We start from the raw sequence: 17,129 nt of genomic DNA, 5'->3' as shown, positions 1-17,129 counted from the left end.
GGGAAAAGCAAAAACATCCAAGGTCAGCAGCTACTGTGGATTTACATTTCACAGCTTCGAAAAGAAGTTTTGAAGGTCAGGAGGTCAAGGAGTTACATTTAGCTCTGCCAATCAGCATGAGATACTACCAGCCCTTTCATCACACTTCACAAATCTGGAAAAATCTTTCACCACCAGCGGACCCAGGAGACATCATCAGATAAAATATCAGCACACCAGACAGTTTATAATCTCAAGATGTTGGACAATGTTCCAAATGTACTTTTTTTGTTTCTTCTTTCAACCAGCAGGAGCGCTCACCGTAGACAGCCTCTGGGCATACACTTCAGCATCAAAACGTGAGACGTGTTATCCTTCAGCGTCCACAGATGTGCCCCTGACTCTGAAACCTTAAGTTCCTGCAGCCTTGAAAAGTCTTAAATTGGGACATGGATGATGAATTAAATTTCAGGGCAATGCTTTCTTCATCCATCTGGCAGCTGATGACACATTTAGTACTCTTTATTGCCTATCTGTCCCAAAGAACACGCTGTGATTTAAGCGTAGTAAATATTCCCGCAGGGCAAGTTATCAGCTAGATGGAAGGGATGCTGAGGAGCGTGGGCAGAAGAAACAGCAGATCATGGGCTGAGGTCAAGGGGAAAACAGAGGGTCAGGAAGGTGGGGATTAAGAGAAGAAAATGTCAGCGGAGGTGGAATTCTAGGATTTGAAGGAGAGAGAGAGGAATGGGCAGGGAGTGACGGGTCTGGAGAACGAAAGGACTGGAGGGGAACAAAGCAATAGAATTGATGGGGAGAGAGACTTTTATGGCCCTTCCAAAGGACCCTGCACAGAAAGCCACGGAGGGAGCAGGGGCAGTCTAAGTAACTCTGAGTGGCTGATAAAGAGATGAAAGCATTGGTAGCCAGTGCCCAGTATGGTTCCCACGAGCCTCACCTCCCGGTGTCCATGCCCTTGTGTAGTCCCACCCGCCCTGAACTAGGCTGATACGTGGGGCTGCTAAGATCTGAAGGAAATGACGGTGTCTGGCTTCCAAGGCTAGGCCGCAGAAGGCACGCGCTTTCAGATCCCTCGCTCTGGGGAAACCCAGAGCTGCCGTGTTCTGAGGGTGCTCAGACCAGCTATGGAGAGGTTCAAACTCGGGAGGACTGAGGGCTCCTGCAGAGAGCCAGCATCGCCTTGACACCCCGTGAATGAGTCACCTTGGAAGGGGATCCTCTATTCCCAACCAAGCCTTCAGGCGACTGCAGTCCTGGTGCGCACCTTGACTACAATCTCATCAAAATGTTTAAGCCAGAACCACCCAGTTAAACTGCTCTTGAATTCCTGACCCACAAAAACTGGATGAACAAATAATTTTTTAACTGTTGTTTTAAGTGGCTAAGTCTAGGGATAACTTATAGCTAATAGAATTATCTACAGATTAATAGGATTGGAATAGAAAGTCATCATAAAAAAGCAGAGGTGGTAATAAAATCTGGAGCCTGACTTTTCTCACTTTTTCTTTTCTTTTCCTACACTACTACTGCACGTCAATTTTTTTTTTTTGGTAAGTGAAACTTCTCTCATGTGAAAACTGAACCTGGAAAAACGCCAAGGTTTACAGTAAGAAAGAATGACAAAGCTATTCTGAGGCTTTCTCTATAGTTAACCAATTAATCTCAACCCTGTGCTGCAGGTCCTATTAATCCCCTTTTTATAGAGAAAGGGTGATGTGACTTGCCCAAGGTCACACAGCTAAGGGAAGAGCCAAGCAAATACCAATTCCAGGCACTCAGGAAAATTTTAATTACTGAGGAAGGCAAAAGAAAAACAGAGTCCTGACAAGTTGTCACCCTCTGGATACGGGCCCAGTACAACTTGGCATAAGCTGACCGTACTGCAAAGGTCTTTGGGCTCCCCATGTACCTGATGGTACCACTGTGGTGGAGGTGGCTTGTGTCTGGCCTGCAGAAATGCCTCCTCCCCAGGTTACTATCACTATGAGTGGCATTGCCCTTTAGGAAAGCCAGATTCCCTACATCCATGCAAAATCAGAGCCAAATTCTAATACCTAGGGACTAGGTTCTGGGAGGAGGCCCAGTGGGGATCTGCCAGGTGGCCCTAGCATCTTGTTTTATGAACTTTTGGTCTGACCATGTTGTTTCTAATCATGTTCAACAGACTGGCCTTGCTTTCTCACTGTGTCCTTGGAGGCTCATAATGGTTATGAGCATGAGCTCTGCTTTCAAATCCCAGCTATGCCACCACACTCCTCACAAGCAGGCTTCCGTCACTGTCCTACCATGTAACATCAGTTCATATCCATGAACCCATGCATTTGCTGCGCCTGGACTAGGCTATCTCTTTCCAACCTACGCCAAGCCTGACAATACTCGGCTCCATTGCTAGCTTCCAAAGAAAGCCAATAACCCTAACCTACTGTGAGTTTTGTCGTTTTACTAAAGCTTTATAGGGTCAGGCTGAAGTGCTGGGCACACAGTATAGACAGACCATTTCACTTGAAAAGTGCTCATTAGATACCTATTAGCAAGCTCTTCCCCCAAGTCTCCCAGGAAGAGCTATCAACAGGAATTCTCCGTCTTTCCTCCTCCTTTCATCCAGCCTCTCCTCCACCCCAGGTTTGTCTCCCCTTTCCCAACCCTCCCCTCCTGTTCCTTCCTTAATCTCTCACCCCTTTTTCATTCAGAGCATTTGTGCAGACCCAAACCCACAAATTCAGCAAGCAAACCACACCAGCACTCTTCCCTCTAAAAGACTGACATGGCATAGCCTTTCTGTAACAATCGCACAAGCTTCCCCCTGGGGCCTGTGTTGGAGTCCTTGATGCAGACCCACCAGTGACGGGGAGAAGTCAGAGGTTAGAGACACAGACCCTGACAGGGTCAGAGATCCCAAATGGCCACTGGGATCTTGAGCGAATTACTTCTCTGAACCTCAGTTTCTCCAACTATAAAATGAAAGCTAGCCCTGGCTGGTGTTGCTCAGTGGTTAGAGTGCTGGCCCACATACAGAAGGGTTGTGGGTTTGATTCCCAGTCAAGGGCAAATACCTGGGCTGCAGGTTCAATCCTTGGCCCAGCTGGGGCTTGTGTAGGAGGCAACCAATCGATATGTCTCTCTCACACTGATGTTTCTCTTTCTCTCTCTCTCTCCCTCCCTCCCTCCTCCCTTCCTCCCTTCCACTCTCTCTAAAAAGCAATGGAAAAAATATCCTCAGGTATGTAAAAAAAAAAAAAAAAAAGAACACTACACTAAAAGATCCAAGACCGCTTCCAGGTTCCACATTCAACAGTTTGTGGTAACTATCTAGCAAAATCAAAAACATAACTGAGGTACGTACGACTCACTCTCAGTGGTCCTGAAGTCTCTCAGGTTCAGGTTTAAAGAACCATAATTACTTGGTCACTACCATATTTCTTATACTTTCATCCTGCAAAAACTTCACAATTTGAAGAAAGTTTTGCTTCTGCTCCTTACTCTGGTCCAGCCCCGCAGAGAGTGTGAACTTACAATGAATGCACATGAATAGAGCAGCATTGTCTTCCTCTCGAGGAAATTATTAGGAAAACTATGAGTACTTTTGTGGAAGGAGGGCTGCTTTTGTATCTCTCATCTTTTTCAATGAGCAAACAAGAGTGCCATGACACTGTGGTTAGAGATTAAACATTACATCCGCTCTATTTTCACTTTCAGTTCTTTCAGTGTTCCCACCAAAATGATTCCCAGAAATTAGCACAAAGGGGGAATAAACTGTGACAGAACATAAAATTCTGCTTACCTCTGACTTGTTTGCTTAATTCCCTACGAACTAAAACCCAGATAGTAAAAAAAATTAAAAAAAAATCTGCCCAAAGCTGTGTCCTGGCAGAGAGAGACATGAGTGTCGACTCCTGCACACGCCGTCCTGGCTAAGCTTGCTTGCTTTTGTCAATTCTCTGATTCTCTGGAAAAAAGATTATCTATCCCCAAAGCCATTAAGCTTCTAACTAGGATAAATAATGGTAAAAAGTTTCTGCCCATGAAAAACAGTCCTCCATTGTCAGACATTCTCTCTTAATTGATCTTAATAAGCGATTTTAAATGGAGGGGAAGGAAAAAGCATAGCACTAGCACATGGTAATTATCTGTAATTCTACATTTGTAATGTCGCCGAACGGACATTACAAATAATGCAAATGTGAACAGATGCTGACTAGAGCTTTACAATGACATCGAAATTAGGGTTATTTTGTACAGTAAGTAACATGACTAAGTTGTAGTTTTTCAAAGGCAGGTTTTCATCCCAGTGACAATATATATCACAGACTGCTGGGAACTGTAATGAGATGAAATTTCCACAAGGCACGACCCGTGGGAATAGGCAGGGCCAGAGACGTTTAACATTGTGTCTGAAAAGCTGATCAGTGTGGCAGGAACTCATCTAGCTGCTAATATCTGATGTAAAATTCGGTGATTCTACAACAGCTTTAAAGTGAGAAGAGAAATAGACTCCCCAGCCGCCTAGTTAGGTATTTTGGCAACTTAAAAAAGACTATAATCCCAGCATTTTTAGAGGTAATTTAAAATCAAACATCCTTATTTTACACATGAGAAAAAGAAACCCCAGAGGTCTTATAGGTGTTGGCAAAGCTCACAGGCCTCAGGTGTGGTGGAGAGGGGTGGGTGAAGGGCCCTGGAAAGATCACTGCTCTCTACCTTACTGGTAACTTCATTTTACCTCCTGTAATCAACATTTCCCTTTATGTTTTTTGACATCAATAAGTAATCCCTCAGATTTACTCTGTGCCCCATATGGAACTGTGTGCTAAATGCTAAGGTTACTATAATAATTAAGACATACCCAGCATAGTGAGAATAACAACCTAATGCCTCAGCAATAATACAAATTATCAGGTTTTTTAAATTTCACATATCTTCAGTCCAGAAATGTCAGTGATCTTGTGGGAGTTTGTACACCCGTGTGAGGGAGTGGGGGTGCATGCTGCGCACGAAGTAATCTGGGGACATCAACAAAAAAGGACAATGTTGGGTTTGGAGTTGAAGATGTACTAGGAAGAAAGATGGGAGCCCAGGTTACCAATGGCTAACAAAAAAGGGGAAAATGACCGAGACCCTAGGTAAGCAGAGACTGAAGGACCCGCCTGGAAGGCTGCATGCAGCCCTGCCTGGAGCAACAGCCCAGGGGAAAATCCGAAGGACTTTTGCACGTGGCTCACTGCAGAGCTCATGTTGGGTTTGCAATGTTGGGTTAACAATGACCAGAACTAGGGGCCACTTGCTTTCGCTTAAACAAATGATGAAACAATTGAAACTAGGAAAGAGGTGAACCAACTTGAATTATTTTTACTTTAGTTCTCCTGAAAGTTACTCAAATGAAAAAGAGTGCACCTTCTATCTATTCTGGGGGAAAATAAGTTGGGAAAGGAAAGCTGAAAAATACTTAATTTGCTTATTAGTAAATTTTAATTTATATGTAACTTCTTTTGGAATTAACAGTTCAGAATCCCACTGAAATTCTATTGTAAACTGACCTAAGCCCATTTAGCACACAGTTCAGAAAATGCCTGGTTGTTATAAATACAAGGAGCTCCCAGTGCTCAGAGGTAGGTGAGAGCTAGGTACTTCCAATCCCAAACTTATTACTGGTCTCAGTCCAAATCCTGCCAATCGACAGAAGCCAGGAGGCACAAAAGCAGTTTGTCTTTTTCTGGAGGAAATTTCTTTTTTCTGTTTCAGGCACTTAGATGAGAACCGTGCAAGTTCACTCTGGGATAGACACAACAGTCTGAGGGCAGGACAAGCAAACCTGCAAGCTGGGTGGAGAATGAAACCCTTTGAGAAGTGGGGGAACCACAGCCCTCACTGCTCTGAAGGGGTCAGGATGCCTGACTTGGCAGGTTCTCATGTCTCATTCACTCAAAGGGGGGCGGGGGCAGGAGGGGTTCACCATGTATTTTATTAATGAAAAATATTTTTCAACATCCTTAAAGTAAAGAAAAACACTCAGATGATACCAACCAATTTTGGAGAACGTATTCCTAAGGAGGGCATTTCCACTGTCAACGCAACACGCCAGGAGCATGAAAGTTAATGTACACGTACATTCATGGACGGCGCTCTGTGTACTCGGTATTCTCAGAGTACATTCCAGGAAGGACAATCTGTTTCTACAGAAGGAAACTGTCCATCTTTAACCTCTAAATTTGTTGCTACTTTACCGGGAACATTTTCTCTTGTAAGTTTAAATTATTGAGAGCTGCTAAGTCTAGTTAAGCTTGTTGAAATTTTTCAAATCTAGTTTTACTCACCATTCTTTTCCCTACTAGATAAAATGCCTATTAAACCAACTGGTGATCTTGTTATGTTACTTTTATATAAAGACATCACATTCAAAACCTAAGATTTATTTCTAAGTTCTTCATCAAAATGAACATATTGTTCTTGTGTTACTACTTATGTATATAAGTATTATACCAGTATTTCACTCTATTTTAGACTTTCAAATTATGTTACCAATATTAAAGTCATGATTCAAAATGAAATTTTTAAGAAGAATCATCAAGTTCTCCAAGGCTTCATCATTGCAAGTCATTTTGCTAATAACGGGAAAACTACTACCGATAGTATTTTACCACGTTATATTCAATCCTAACCACAACCTTATGTTCCCATTTCAGAGATGGGAAGAGTTCAGCTCAGCAAAGTTCATTGAGTTGGCCAATATTACAAAATGAAACAGGACACAGGATCCAAAGTCATGTCTTTCTGGCCCCAAATCCTGACCTCTTTCCTTCTTGATTTGTTACTGCACCCAAGCCCCTGAACATATTAAACTACTAAACTATGCAACTTAAAATACCAAAACCACAGAAACACACCACATAGGCTGTTTCATACCTTTAATCCTCTGAAGCTTCCTGGGCTAGTTGGAGAGGAACTGGAGGACTTCGTAGACTTAGGAGTGGAGAGCTGGCTGCTGGGAGTTCCATTAACTGACCAGGAGACACAAAGGACACAGAGGTCATTAAAACTCAAGACAACCAGACCGTGTCCAAACAATAAGCACATGCATGAAGCTTCAATTCATTTAAAGCTCAAAGCAGATGGCAAATCAGCAAAAAGCAAAAATAATGTATCTTATTGTATTATAGACAACGTATCGCACAAATAAGGAGTGAAGCTAGGATTATTTTCAACAATAGCTTTCCAACAGTGACACAGACAAAGATATAGAACATTATGGAACTAGAGATGCGAACAAGGACTTGTCCATATATCCTGGCCCCGCCAGCAAGGGTAGGGAAATGAATGGCGGTTATCTTCGTAATGGCTTCCTATGAAGGCTGTCCCATAACCTCCAACATCCACTAACTTGGCATATACCAACCTGAAAAATCAAGACATTCTATGGCTCTCCCAAATCAGATCCACCATAATCCAAACACATTATTAAGTACATTCTTAATGGAAAGGGAAAATTAATGGTCATTTTCTGTGTTATATCTACTTGTTTGAAGGCTATAAAAGACACTCAACTTACTTTTTATCTAGACTAGTTATTTCTAATTCATTTTCTTTTTTTCACAGATAAATTTCCCCATTATTGAGCAAATTTGATGGTTTTTATACACCCTCCTCCAAACTTCCACATATTTCATAGGTTGAAAGTTCAATTTAGAGCCTATGCTGGGAAGAGTATAGACACTGCTTTTTCCACAGGAAGGTTGACTGCAGATTCTGTACTACAGAACACTCATCAAACAGTTTAGTATGACTTATGCCTATTCCTAATTGTATCACCTGGATCTAAAGCTGGTAGTTAATACCTAGTATTGCTGTAATTTTTTTTCTTTTCTAAGGAGCATTTATAACCCCTCTTTTCATGACTCTTCAATGCTTTTGCCCAAAGTAGATCAAAACTGCCAATCATCTCTATGGAAAGCAAAGCAAAGTCCATCTTCTTTTGTTTTTTTAATATGAGGGAGCAGACAACTATTATTTTAAAGGATGCTAATAAGTATTAAAAGCAAAATGCAGACATAAAAGTCCTGACTAGGTGATTCAAAAAGGTGAGAACCAGTCCTTGGGTGGAGGTAGAAGTTCTGGATCTGGTATTTGTGATTAGATCAATCATATGTACACAGGGGTTGATAGGGGTCTATGAAGTCATGTTTGCTTAGTGTACTGTCATTTTAAAAATTCAGCAAAGATTAACTATCCATTAAAAACATTTTAAGAGTATTCAACAGCCATGATTTTTCTCAATTATGTTAAATTTGAATCAATGTAATATATTTTTGAAATTCTCTTTAAAGGGAACTGGTGGGAGGAATTCACATAAAATAGAGATTTTTGTGGACAGTGAACAGGAAAACTTGCTGTGAGCCTAGACCTTTTTTCCTACATCCCACACAGCAATCTGTGTTGGTCCCCAGATCCTATACAAGTAAGTGCTATTAGCTTTCAGTAATATTCAGACACCACATTGACATCAAAGGCCTCCTTGGAACCGAGACAGAAAAGAGACTAAAGAAAAAAAAAAAATTCCTGCAAATGGTGGTCTGTGTAGCAGACCAATCTCCCTAACAATACACCCCCTGCCTAAACATATTTCTTAACAAAACTCGCTGCCGGGGTTTAACTGGTATCAGTAACTACATGTCCATATTTCCCCCCAGTTACCCCTCATCCTAAAGAGATATTGTCACATGTAGCTCTCTAAATTTGGAAGGTTCTAAAAAATGTTCTCTAATGAGCAGTCCCCCATTTCATTTATTTGCACATTTGTCCAGAGTCTTTGGGAGGGGACGTGGGACGTGTGACAGGGGTCCACTGTGCCTTCTCCCCTCACTACACCCCTGATTCTCTCCCCCAAAGTGAGGCTTTTAGCCACCCCTCCCCTCAACTTCTGGTAAGAAATAAACCTGGGGACTTTACTATTTGCTTGTTTGTTTGCTCTGAATACTTTTAAAAATATGAGTCAATTATGAAAGAATCACAAGCTAGAAACCTAAAGTGAGAATTTTGAAGTCTCCAGTTATGGTAACTATTTAACCACTTATGTCTTCCAGATTAACGTCTATGTGCTTATTACACACTATTTAGCTATTACAATAAATTAGAGTCTTGATGAGGAATTTAGTCAACCATAAGACTTCACTTATGGGAGTATTTCTGTCCCAAGATCGAAAAAATACAATATTATGTTTACAAAGTTACTAGCTCTATTTGAAATTCCAATTAGTCCCTCGGAATTTTTTAAATGGTAAGAGGTAGACCACAGCTGAAGCAGTCTATAAAAGCAAGTTATTCTTCTGGCTACTGTGGCTTTAATAATACAAAACTCTTTCCCTGCTGGAAGTGGGGAAAGAACATAATATGAATAAATACATATAATAACTTTCTTATAATCTCAGTGAAGTCCCGGCGATTGACTCGGGCCTCAGTTTTCAGTGACTGCAATGTGTGGTGAACACACTTGTGAGTTATCTCTTACAAAGAAGCAGTCTGCCCTCTGAAAGGTGATTTAAGCATCTCACAACTTTTACTTATGTAAGATCTATTCTATTAACCCAAATCCAAATATGCACTGTTAAAAAACTTTGGGGTACTGGAATGTGGAGATTCTTGAATCAATTACTAAGCATTCCAAATTTGACTTAAAAAGATTCATGCATTTATTAGACTATGTTATGAAGCAGTTGGTCTGCAAGACAAATGTGGCTATGAAACATGTTTTGAGTTCAGTATGTTAATTTCCCTCTTTCAACCTCAGGGAGACGAAACTGGAATCATCATAATGCCTGATTCTTAAAACACTCTCCCCACGTTTATTTTGTTATTTTACTGTATGAGAAGCATCCATAGACCTATCACTAAAACAAAAGCTAAGAACCTGACAAAAGTCTACATTTTCCATATGGTAAGCTTAGTTCTGTGTATTTATGCAAATTTCATAGCCTGTTCCCTTTCCCAGTGTGTGAGATAACTTTACAGAAAGCATAGCATAAGCTTAACAGCAGAAAGATGCTTTCAGTTAGAAATAGGCACGTTGTCAACACTTTTAGAAAAAGGAAGTATTGGGCCTATGAAGCCCAGGGCGGGGAAGAAGGTGAGAATAGTACAGTTGCATCTGTGGCCATTTTCACATTACCAACCAACTTCAGCCTTTTTCAGTCACAGAATATTCTCCAAATTCGACTAGAAAGTAACCCCCGTGAGGCGACGTGCCTCCCCCATCACTTAGGACAGCTGCCACACGCAGACGGGCACGTGGCGACTTTCCGGCAACGCCCGGTTCCCAGCAGGCGCGGGAGGCGAAGCCCCTCCGGCCGAAGCATTTCACACGCACAGATGCACAGCGGGCGGGCGACGCAGGCGCGGGAATGGAGCAAAGGAAACAGCACTGTGCAGACAACAGAAACCCAGCCGAGTGACGAGGCCACGCTGCCCATGGCTCACCTGGGGATCTGGCTGTAGAGTAGGCACTGGCGGAGTGGCCACCCCTCTTTACTGTGCACATTCAGTATACACAGAGGAGGAGACAGTAAGGAGAGCGGTTATTCGGCAGGTCTAAACGTGCACACAAACAGAAGGGTAAACCGGCCCGGCCCAGACAACGCGGGGGTGCTGAGGGGAAGCAGTGAACGGCCCCAAACTCGGTACTTTATAAAAAGTATGATGCTTGAGACAGCTTTTATTGATTCTCCTTTCAGGTGTTCTAGATTTCCCACATGTGAGGTCATGGTTTTTCACAATCCTTTCCTTCACGGCAAATAATATCAGCAACGTTACTCATGATTATACTATAAACAAAGCTTGTAGGATCGATGTATCAAGATGTTTATGGGTGTTTTTACATATTTTAAATGCCAAAACAGTCAAATGATGACAAATCTATAGGTGTAGGACCTGAGAGAAACTAAATTCCAGTTAAGTCTGACTCTTAAATAAGTAAATACTTCTTTCCGAGAAGAATAGTTGCTGCTGTTAAATTGCTCGATGAAGGAAAAGCATGTGGAAACCTACCGAGTAAATACACTGTTATATTAGGTGTCTGTATGTGCGAGTTTTACATCAGTAAGAGAAGAAAATGTCCACAATCACAGAGCACAAAATTAAAAATGCAGTACAAGGTGGTCAAAATGTGAAACAGGTCAATGTGCATATCAGGAGAACTGAAATAATAGGATTGTTCTAAAAAAACAATGTTTCAGAAAACAAGCTAGTTTCTTAGATGACTTACTATAATTTTGAGAAAAACTTCAATTGTTGGTTTTAAAAATCATGTCATCTACATGCTGTTCTGCAACCTGGCTGCATACAAGCAGTGGAAAGTCTACGGATTCGTAATAATCGGAGAAAACTAAAGGAAACTGAGAGCTCCTTCTGTGACCATCATTCCTCCTCCATTAACTACCTGAGGCTGGTGATTTGCTGCGACGAGAGGGCCCAGGGCTCTTGGATCCAGAATACTTAGCTGCGGAGCGAGAATAAGAAGACTTCAAGACGCGGCACTCTAGAAGGAAAGGAAAAGTGCGTTAAATGCATCTGGTTTTAATACTAGCCAGAGGAAGATCGCATGGGAAAATAGTCGACTGCCTGGGACCATTACCTGGTCATTTCTCTATAACAAAAGTACACCTGAAGCTACACATCTGTGACATCAACTCACTGTTCCAGGTGGACACAGAAAGCCCAGCGTCCTAACTCGATACACACACATACCCTCATCTAAACATGTGCAACGTTTTTTAGACAGCAGCATTGATAGGCAAAGGCTACACTTTTATTATTCTTTCCAAATTTTTATCCTATGCTGAAAGGCTATGTAGGACTCTAATTTATGAACCCCTTACTGTCCCATCTTTCCAAAGTGTGGAGCAGGAGAAACAAGGAAACAAACTTTAAACAATAACTTTGGTCTTCCCATAAATAGCCAAATAATGTGTAGAGTATCAGAGCTAATTAAAGCTAAAAGAAGCATTTCTAATTCGAATGATTAAGAACATGGCTTTTAAAGTCCTTGCAGATTTTGGATGAATCATAGATTTGACTTTGTAAACTAGGGGAACTTGGTTAGGCTCTAAACCTCAGTTTTTCCCCTAGGAAAATGAAATTAGAATGAAATCTGCTTTGTGGGCTTGTTCTAAGGATTAAATTAGATAACATACTGTCCATAATTTACATTAAAATACTTCAATTTATGTAGGAGGTTAAAGCGTGGGTTGGTTTTAATGTATACCCCAGGGGCAGTAAATTAACATGTGAAGTACACTAATCAGGCAAATGCACACTGGCGAGGATAGTTAGCATTTGAGAGACTCTAATCAAAACCTCACACAGAGGGAGCTGCAGCAACTTCAGCTTAGTTAATTAGCATTATGGATGTTACTAAGTATTCCATTCCTTTTTAAAAATGTTTTATTATTATTATTATTGACTTCAGAAAGAGGAAGGGAGAGGGAGAGAGAGACAGAAACATCAATGAAGGGAGAGAATCATTGATCGACTGCCTCCTGCACGCCCCCTACTGGGGATGGAGCCTGCAAACCAGACATGTGCCCTGACCGAAACTGAACCGTGACCTCGTGGTTCATAGGTCCACGCTCAACCGCTGAGCCACGCCGGCCGGGCAAGTATTCCATTCTTGAAAGGAGTGGTGTGTGGATGAGTTAGAAACACCTTAAAGGCACTGCCACTTGTATGAGCAGGATGTCTAAACCTGCAGAGCCAATACTAGACCCTCAGAACTACAGTCTGGGTTTAGGAATCTGGGCCAGTCCTGCTTCCGGCTCTTAGGATTAAGTTACTTGACTAACACTAGGCTAATGGGTTTTAATGCAAGATGTCAAATCTAAAAGGACAGACAGTTGGTACTTCATCAAGATTACAACCTAAGTTAAATAACTGATTTTGAAAAAACATTACCTCCTAATATGTGTATTCTGAGAACTGCTTTCACTCTAAATTTGATGACCTGATGGTGGTGTTTAACAACAACATTAAAACAATAGCGATAACACATATTGTATAACCAGGTACCCTTCTAATTACTTTATATATTAACTTATTTAATCCTCACAGAATCTTGTGAAAAGGCCACTGTTATCATCCCCAGCTTTCAGAAGGTTAAGGAATTAGTCACTGAGAGGGAAGCAATAAGTAGCTATCACTTCTGTCTAATGAGTCTATCTGTACCAACAATGACAAAAAAACTACCACTGATCCAACTAGCTTAGGTAAGTTTACAGCATACATGCAAACTGAGTACAATGCCTGGTACATACATAGCATGTGATCAATAAATGTTTCATTATTGGTTTTGTTGTTACACAAATTAACTTTATAACCTAGAACATATTCAGATTCACTGTCTCAGCTTTCAAAATGACCAACATGGACATCAGAGAAATACTGTGAAATGAAATTATGCTAAAATCAAGAAAGATGTAAAATACAGCTCACATATGAATACATGTTTCAGTCAACCTTAGTCATCCGTGAGAATCAGGGAGAACATTACATGGATGATACGTTCCATAAAAGGACATCACCTGCAGTTTTTTAAGGACTTCCCAGTGATATTACCAGTTTAAAGCAGGTCCAGCCCAATAGACTATAAGACAGTACAGAAACACACAAAGAAATCTGGCAGCAGTGAAAAACCGAACAGGAAAACAAAGAGTCGATCAATGAGTCCCAAGCACAAGGTACATACATCACCCCAAGGCAACTGACTTAGTGTACCGGGAAAGATTTACACAGGGAGATTTCATGCTGAAATCTTGAATTTTGAATTTTTAAAAGTCAATGGATCATAGTATTTATTTGGTATTATGTTTCTCTAATTCTGGACTGTCAGAATCACTACAGACTGGAAAGGATCTACCTTTGGTCTAATTTTTGAAAAACTAACTTTCCTCATTCATGAAATTAAACAGTGAGGTTGTATTTCTAATATCCCTCTTCTCTGTGAAATGTTATATCTGTATGACTTTACCTCATTAAAGATGAAATTGACTTTATCAGTGAAAATAATCACTACTACTGTAATAGGTTTAAATTAATTCAAGACAACAGAATAAAGCAATGATTTCCAGAAACAATAACATTTGAAATACCAAGGTTATTGCTAAATAGTTGAAAACTCCATCCACTAGCTACAATCAAGAGAAAAAGATTATCCTACCCTATAGATGGAAATTGCCTTATTTTTTTCCTGCATATATAAACAATGCACGTTATTGCTTTTTTTAAGTTGCAAACAAAATAAGGTAAAAAGAGACCTGAGATAATCACTATTAACAATTTGGTTGTTATAATTTTATGTACCTCTTTATGGACATATATATGTCTTTATGGACATGGAAAATGTACAACTGTTTTAAGTTCAGCACTATGCATACAATTAAGGTGGCACAGCCAGCCCCCATTCTGAAAGAGGGAAGAAGATTCATTCCTGGGGCAAAGCAATGCAGTAAAGAGACAGAACAAAATTGCTAAGAAATGAAAAAGACTTAACTACTGAATTAGGTGTGTGTGGGGGGGGGGGGGGTGTTTTTTTACAACTAGGTAAATACTTTCATTTTATTCTCTACCTCCATTAATCTAAAAAGAGTACTGCCAATGCCATCTTCCTCAAAGATGACCTGAGGACCACTTCACATGCACCAAGTGTAGTGCTAAATCCCAAGCCCCCATGTCAGGGTTATAGAAATGGTCCATGGACTGCCTTACCGCTGTGATCCAGGACAAAGTCATCTTGGGCATAACGGAATTTTTCAGGTCCACACGCAATAAAAACATCATCATCACCAAAAAAGTCTTGCAGGCAAGTAACCTAAAAAAAAATAAATAAATAAAAATTCAAAATCACACCCAAGAAATAAATTAGAAACATTAGAAGTAAAATTAAAAGTCAGCAAAATTAAATCCATTTTCAAGCCTCGCCTATGATATTGAGTTGGAATGAAGAGCTGTTTAATATCACATTTCCAAGAATTTTACTCTTCACAGGGTGCTTTCAGAGTGTCCCCTGACCTCAGAACAACAGAACGAGGTGCTCAAAGCCGGCATCAACAGTCCTGCTTTAGGGGTGAAGTCAGGGACGCACACACAAGGTAAAGCGGCGTTTTCCAGGTCTCCGGTTAAGGGGCCTGCAAAGCTGGGGTGGATGGTGGTCTTCCCTCTTAGTTTAGTCTTCTTTACTACCCACCCTTCCTCACTCTCCTGGCAACTCCGCCTCCCAGCATGTCACCTTGGCCATGACCTCTCTGTACCTCTGGTACGGTTAACCTCTGGATGTTTGGGGGACTAATGCATGAAAACTGGTGGGAAGGGTGCCAGGCACTTAAGTAGAGTATTCCCTCTTGATCTGAGGGGGTGCATTTCAAGACCGCTCAGTGGATGCCTGAAAGCGTGGATAGTACCAAACTATATTTACTATGTGTTTTTTTCTATACGTATACATATACACCTTTTCACTTAAAGGAAGCACTACTTACGCCTTCTCTTTGGCAGGTTTGAATTGCCAGCATCACTACATTTGTGCCTTGGGGTCATGATTAAGAAAAATGAGGGTGACCTGAACATAGCACTGTGATACTAGGACAGTAAAGGGCTTCCTAACCTCCAGTCTTCAGTACTGTAATATAACACCTGTTAGTTAAGAAGAGCTAACTTAATGAAAATAGCATCCCATTAAATAAAATATTCAATACCTAAGAATATTTCATGTTTGGACACTTAAATGATTCTATCTTTAAAGCAAAACATATTTCTTGTTCTTTAACTCTGGTGGTCTGTTTGTTCCTTTTATCATAAATTTTAAACCTGAGAGTTAACCTTGAGTAATCGGCCATGTCACTAAATCTGACTCAGAAAAACAACATGTCAATACCATGAATAATGTCTCTAAGTCATTCTTAACAAGGGTAAGGGAAAGGGCATCAGTTTAGAAGACCTCCTGTTCGCTGCCAATTCCTTCTTCAGTGCAAGAAGCCCTTCAGGGGTAATGGATGTTATGTGGCTTATAAAAGAAAGCCACACAAATGAGAGGAAAGCAGTATTTCTGCTAAGGTGCAAAATTAAAGCAATCAGCAGGATCTAATGGGGAGACATCCAACTGAGAAATAATATATCTATGGGAGCATATCTAAGCTTTCCAAATGAATGTGGGCCATTTAAAAACAGTAATTTTTCCATCCTTCGGTAGACAGATTAATTAGGTCAAGGGGACTAGGTGGCAGCCATAATTTCAGTGCTAGTTCTTAACAGGTTGCCACATCCATTTTTCTTTTTCTTTCCCTATTTGGTCTCTGTTAAAGGATATAGAAACAGATGCAAAGGCTTGAGGTCTGATAAAAAAGACTATGCATGTACTGGGAGCATAATAAACCATTTCCTCAAAAGAAAAAAAAGATAGAGGACACAGAACTGTCATTTTTTTCTGGACACTGCTTTCTGAAACAGAGGAGGTCTCCACTTCCTGACCCATTGGCAGTCTTTGGAAATCATGTATTTCTTTCCCTTTCCAGAGTTACAAAGGAGTTGATGGTAAAGGAGGTTAGGTTTCTCTAAGAGCACTTCTTTCTACAAAATTCTGAAGTCCATTTTAGTTGGTAAAAGAAGTTTACATATTTATATTTTTGGAGACTTTTGTGAAAGTGGAGTGCATTCTTCTGAGGGGGGGGGGGGGGAAGAACACTATTTTAAGCAGATAAATAGCATTGTCCATTGGGGATTTATTTCTGTTCAAGTTCACCTTCATATGTCCTCAAAGAAATCTTCAACAAAATCTTCATGCCTACCAAATCCAGGTGTTCACTCAGAACTCTGGAATTTGTCCAACACAGACATTATTATTGAGGTAATTGCCTGGTTTTGTGTTCGGATGTCTCACTAGACTCTGAGCTGCATACATACAGAACCACTGTCTAGCTCATCACTATAATTCTGGCAGAGTTCATGGCACTTAACATGCAGGCTTTGTTCAATAAATTTCTGTTGAATTAAAAAATGCTTTGATTCCCACTTCCTATAGGGAACCCTCTCTAGAGGCAACATTTACACTCTTTCTATGAATTCCTATCAACCCATTATCATGCAAAGCAGTCCTTGTGCTA

General features: G+C 40.7%; 1 protein-coding gene across 1 annotated transcript in view; it reads right to left on the bottom strand.

Annotated features, from left to right (window-relative positions):
* DCLK2 (doublecortin like kinase 2) overlaps positions 1-17,129 on the bottom strand; it is a gene marked incomplete at its 3' end in the record, with an annotated part of 130,988 nt that overhangs the window by 39,539 nt on the left and 74,320 nt on the right. The window contains exons 3-5 of the mRNA XM_087816507.1: positions 14,743-14,845; positions 11,423-11,521; positions 6,901-6,995 (exon numbers count right to left, since the gene is read on the bottom strand). Of these exons, the coding sequence (XP_087672633.1) occupies positions 6,901-6,995; positions 11,423-11,521; positions 14,743-14,845 (297 nt within the window). The remainder of the gene's footprint in view (positions 1-6,900; positions 6,996-11,422; positions 11,522-14,742; positions 14,846-17,129) is intronic.

Source organism: Miniopterus natalensis, chromosome 4 (genome assembly GCF_054644295.1).
Source record: "Miniopterus natalensis isolate mMinNat1 chromosome 4, mMinNat1.hap1, whole genome shotgun sequence".
NCBI classification, from domain to species: Eukaryota; Metazoa; Chordata; class Mammalia; order Chiroptera; family Miniopteridae; genus Miniopterus; species Miniopterus natalensis.
Note: the sequence above shows the minus strand (reverse complement) of the source record. Positions and strands in the feature narration are given on the sequence as shown.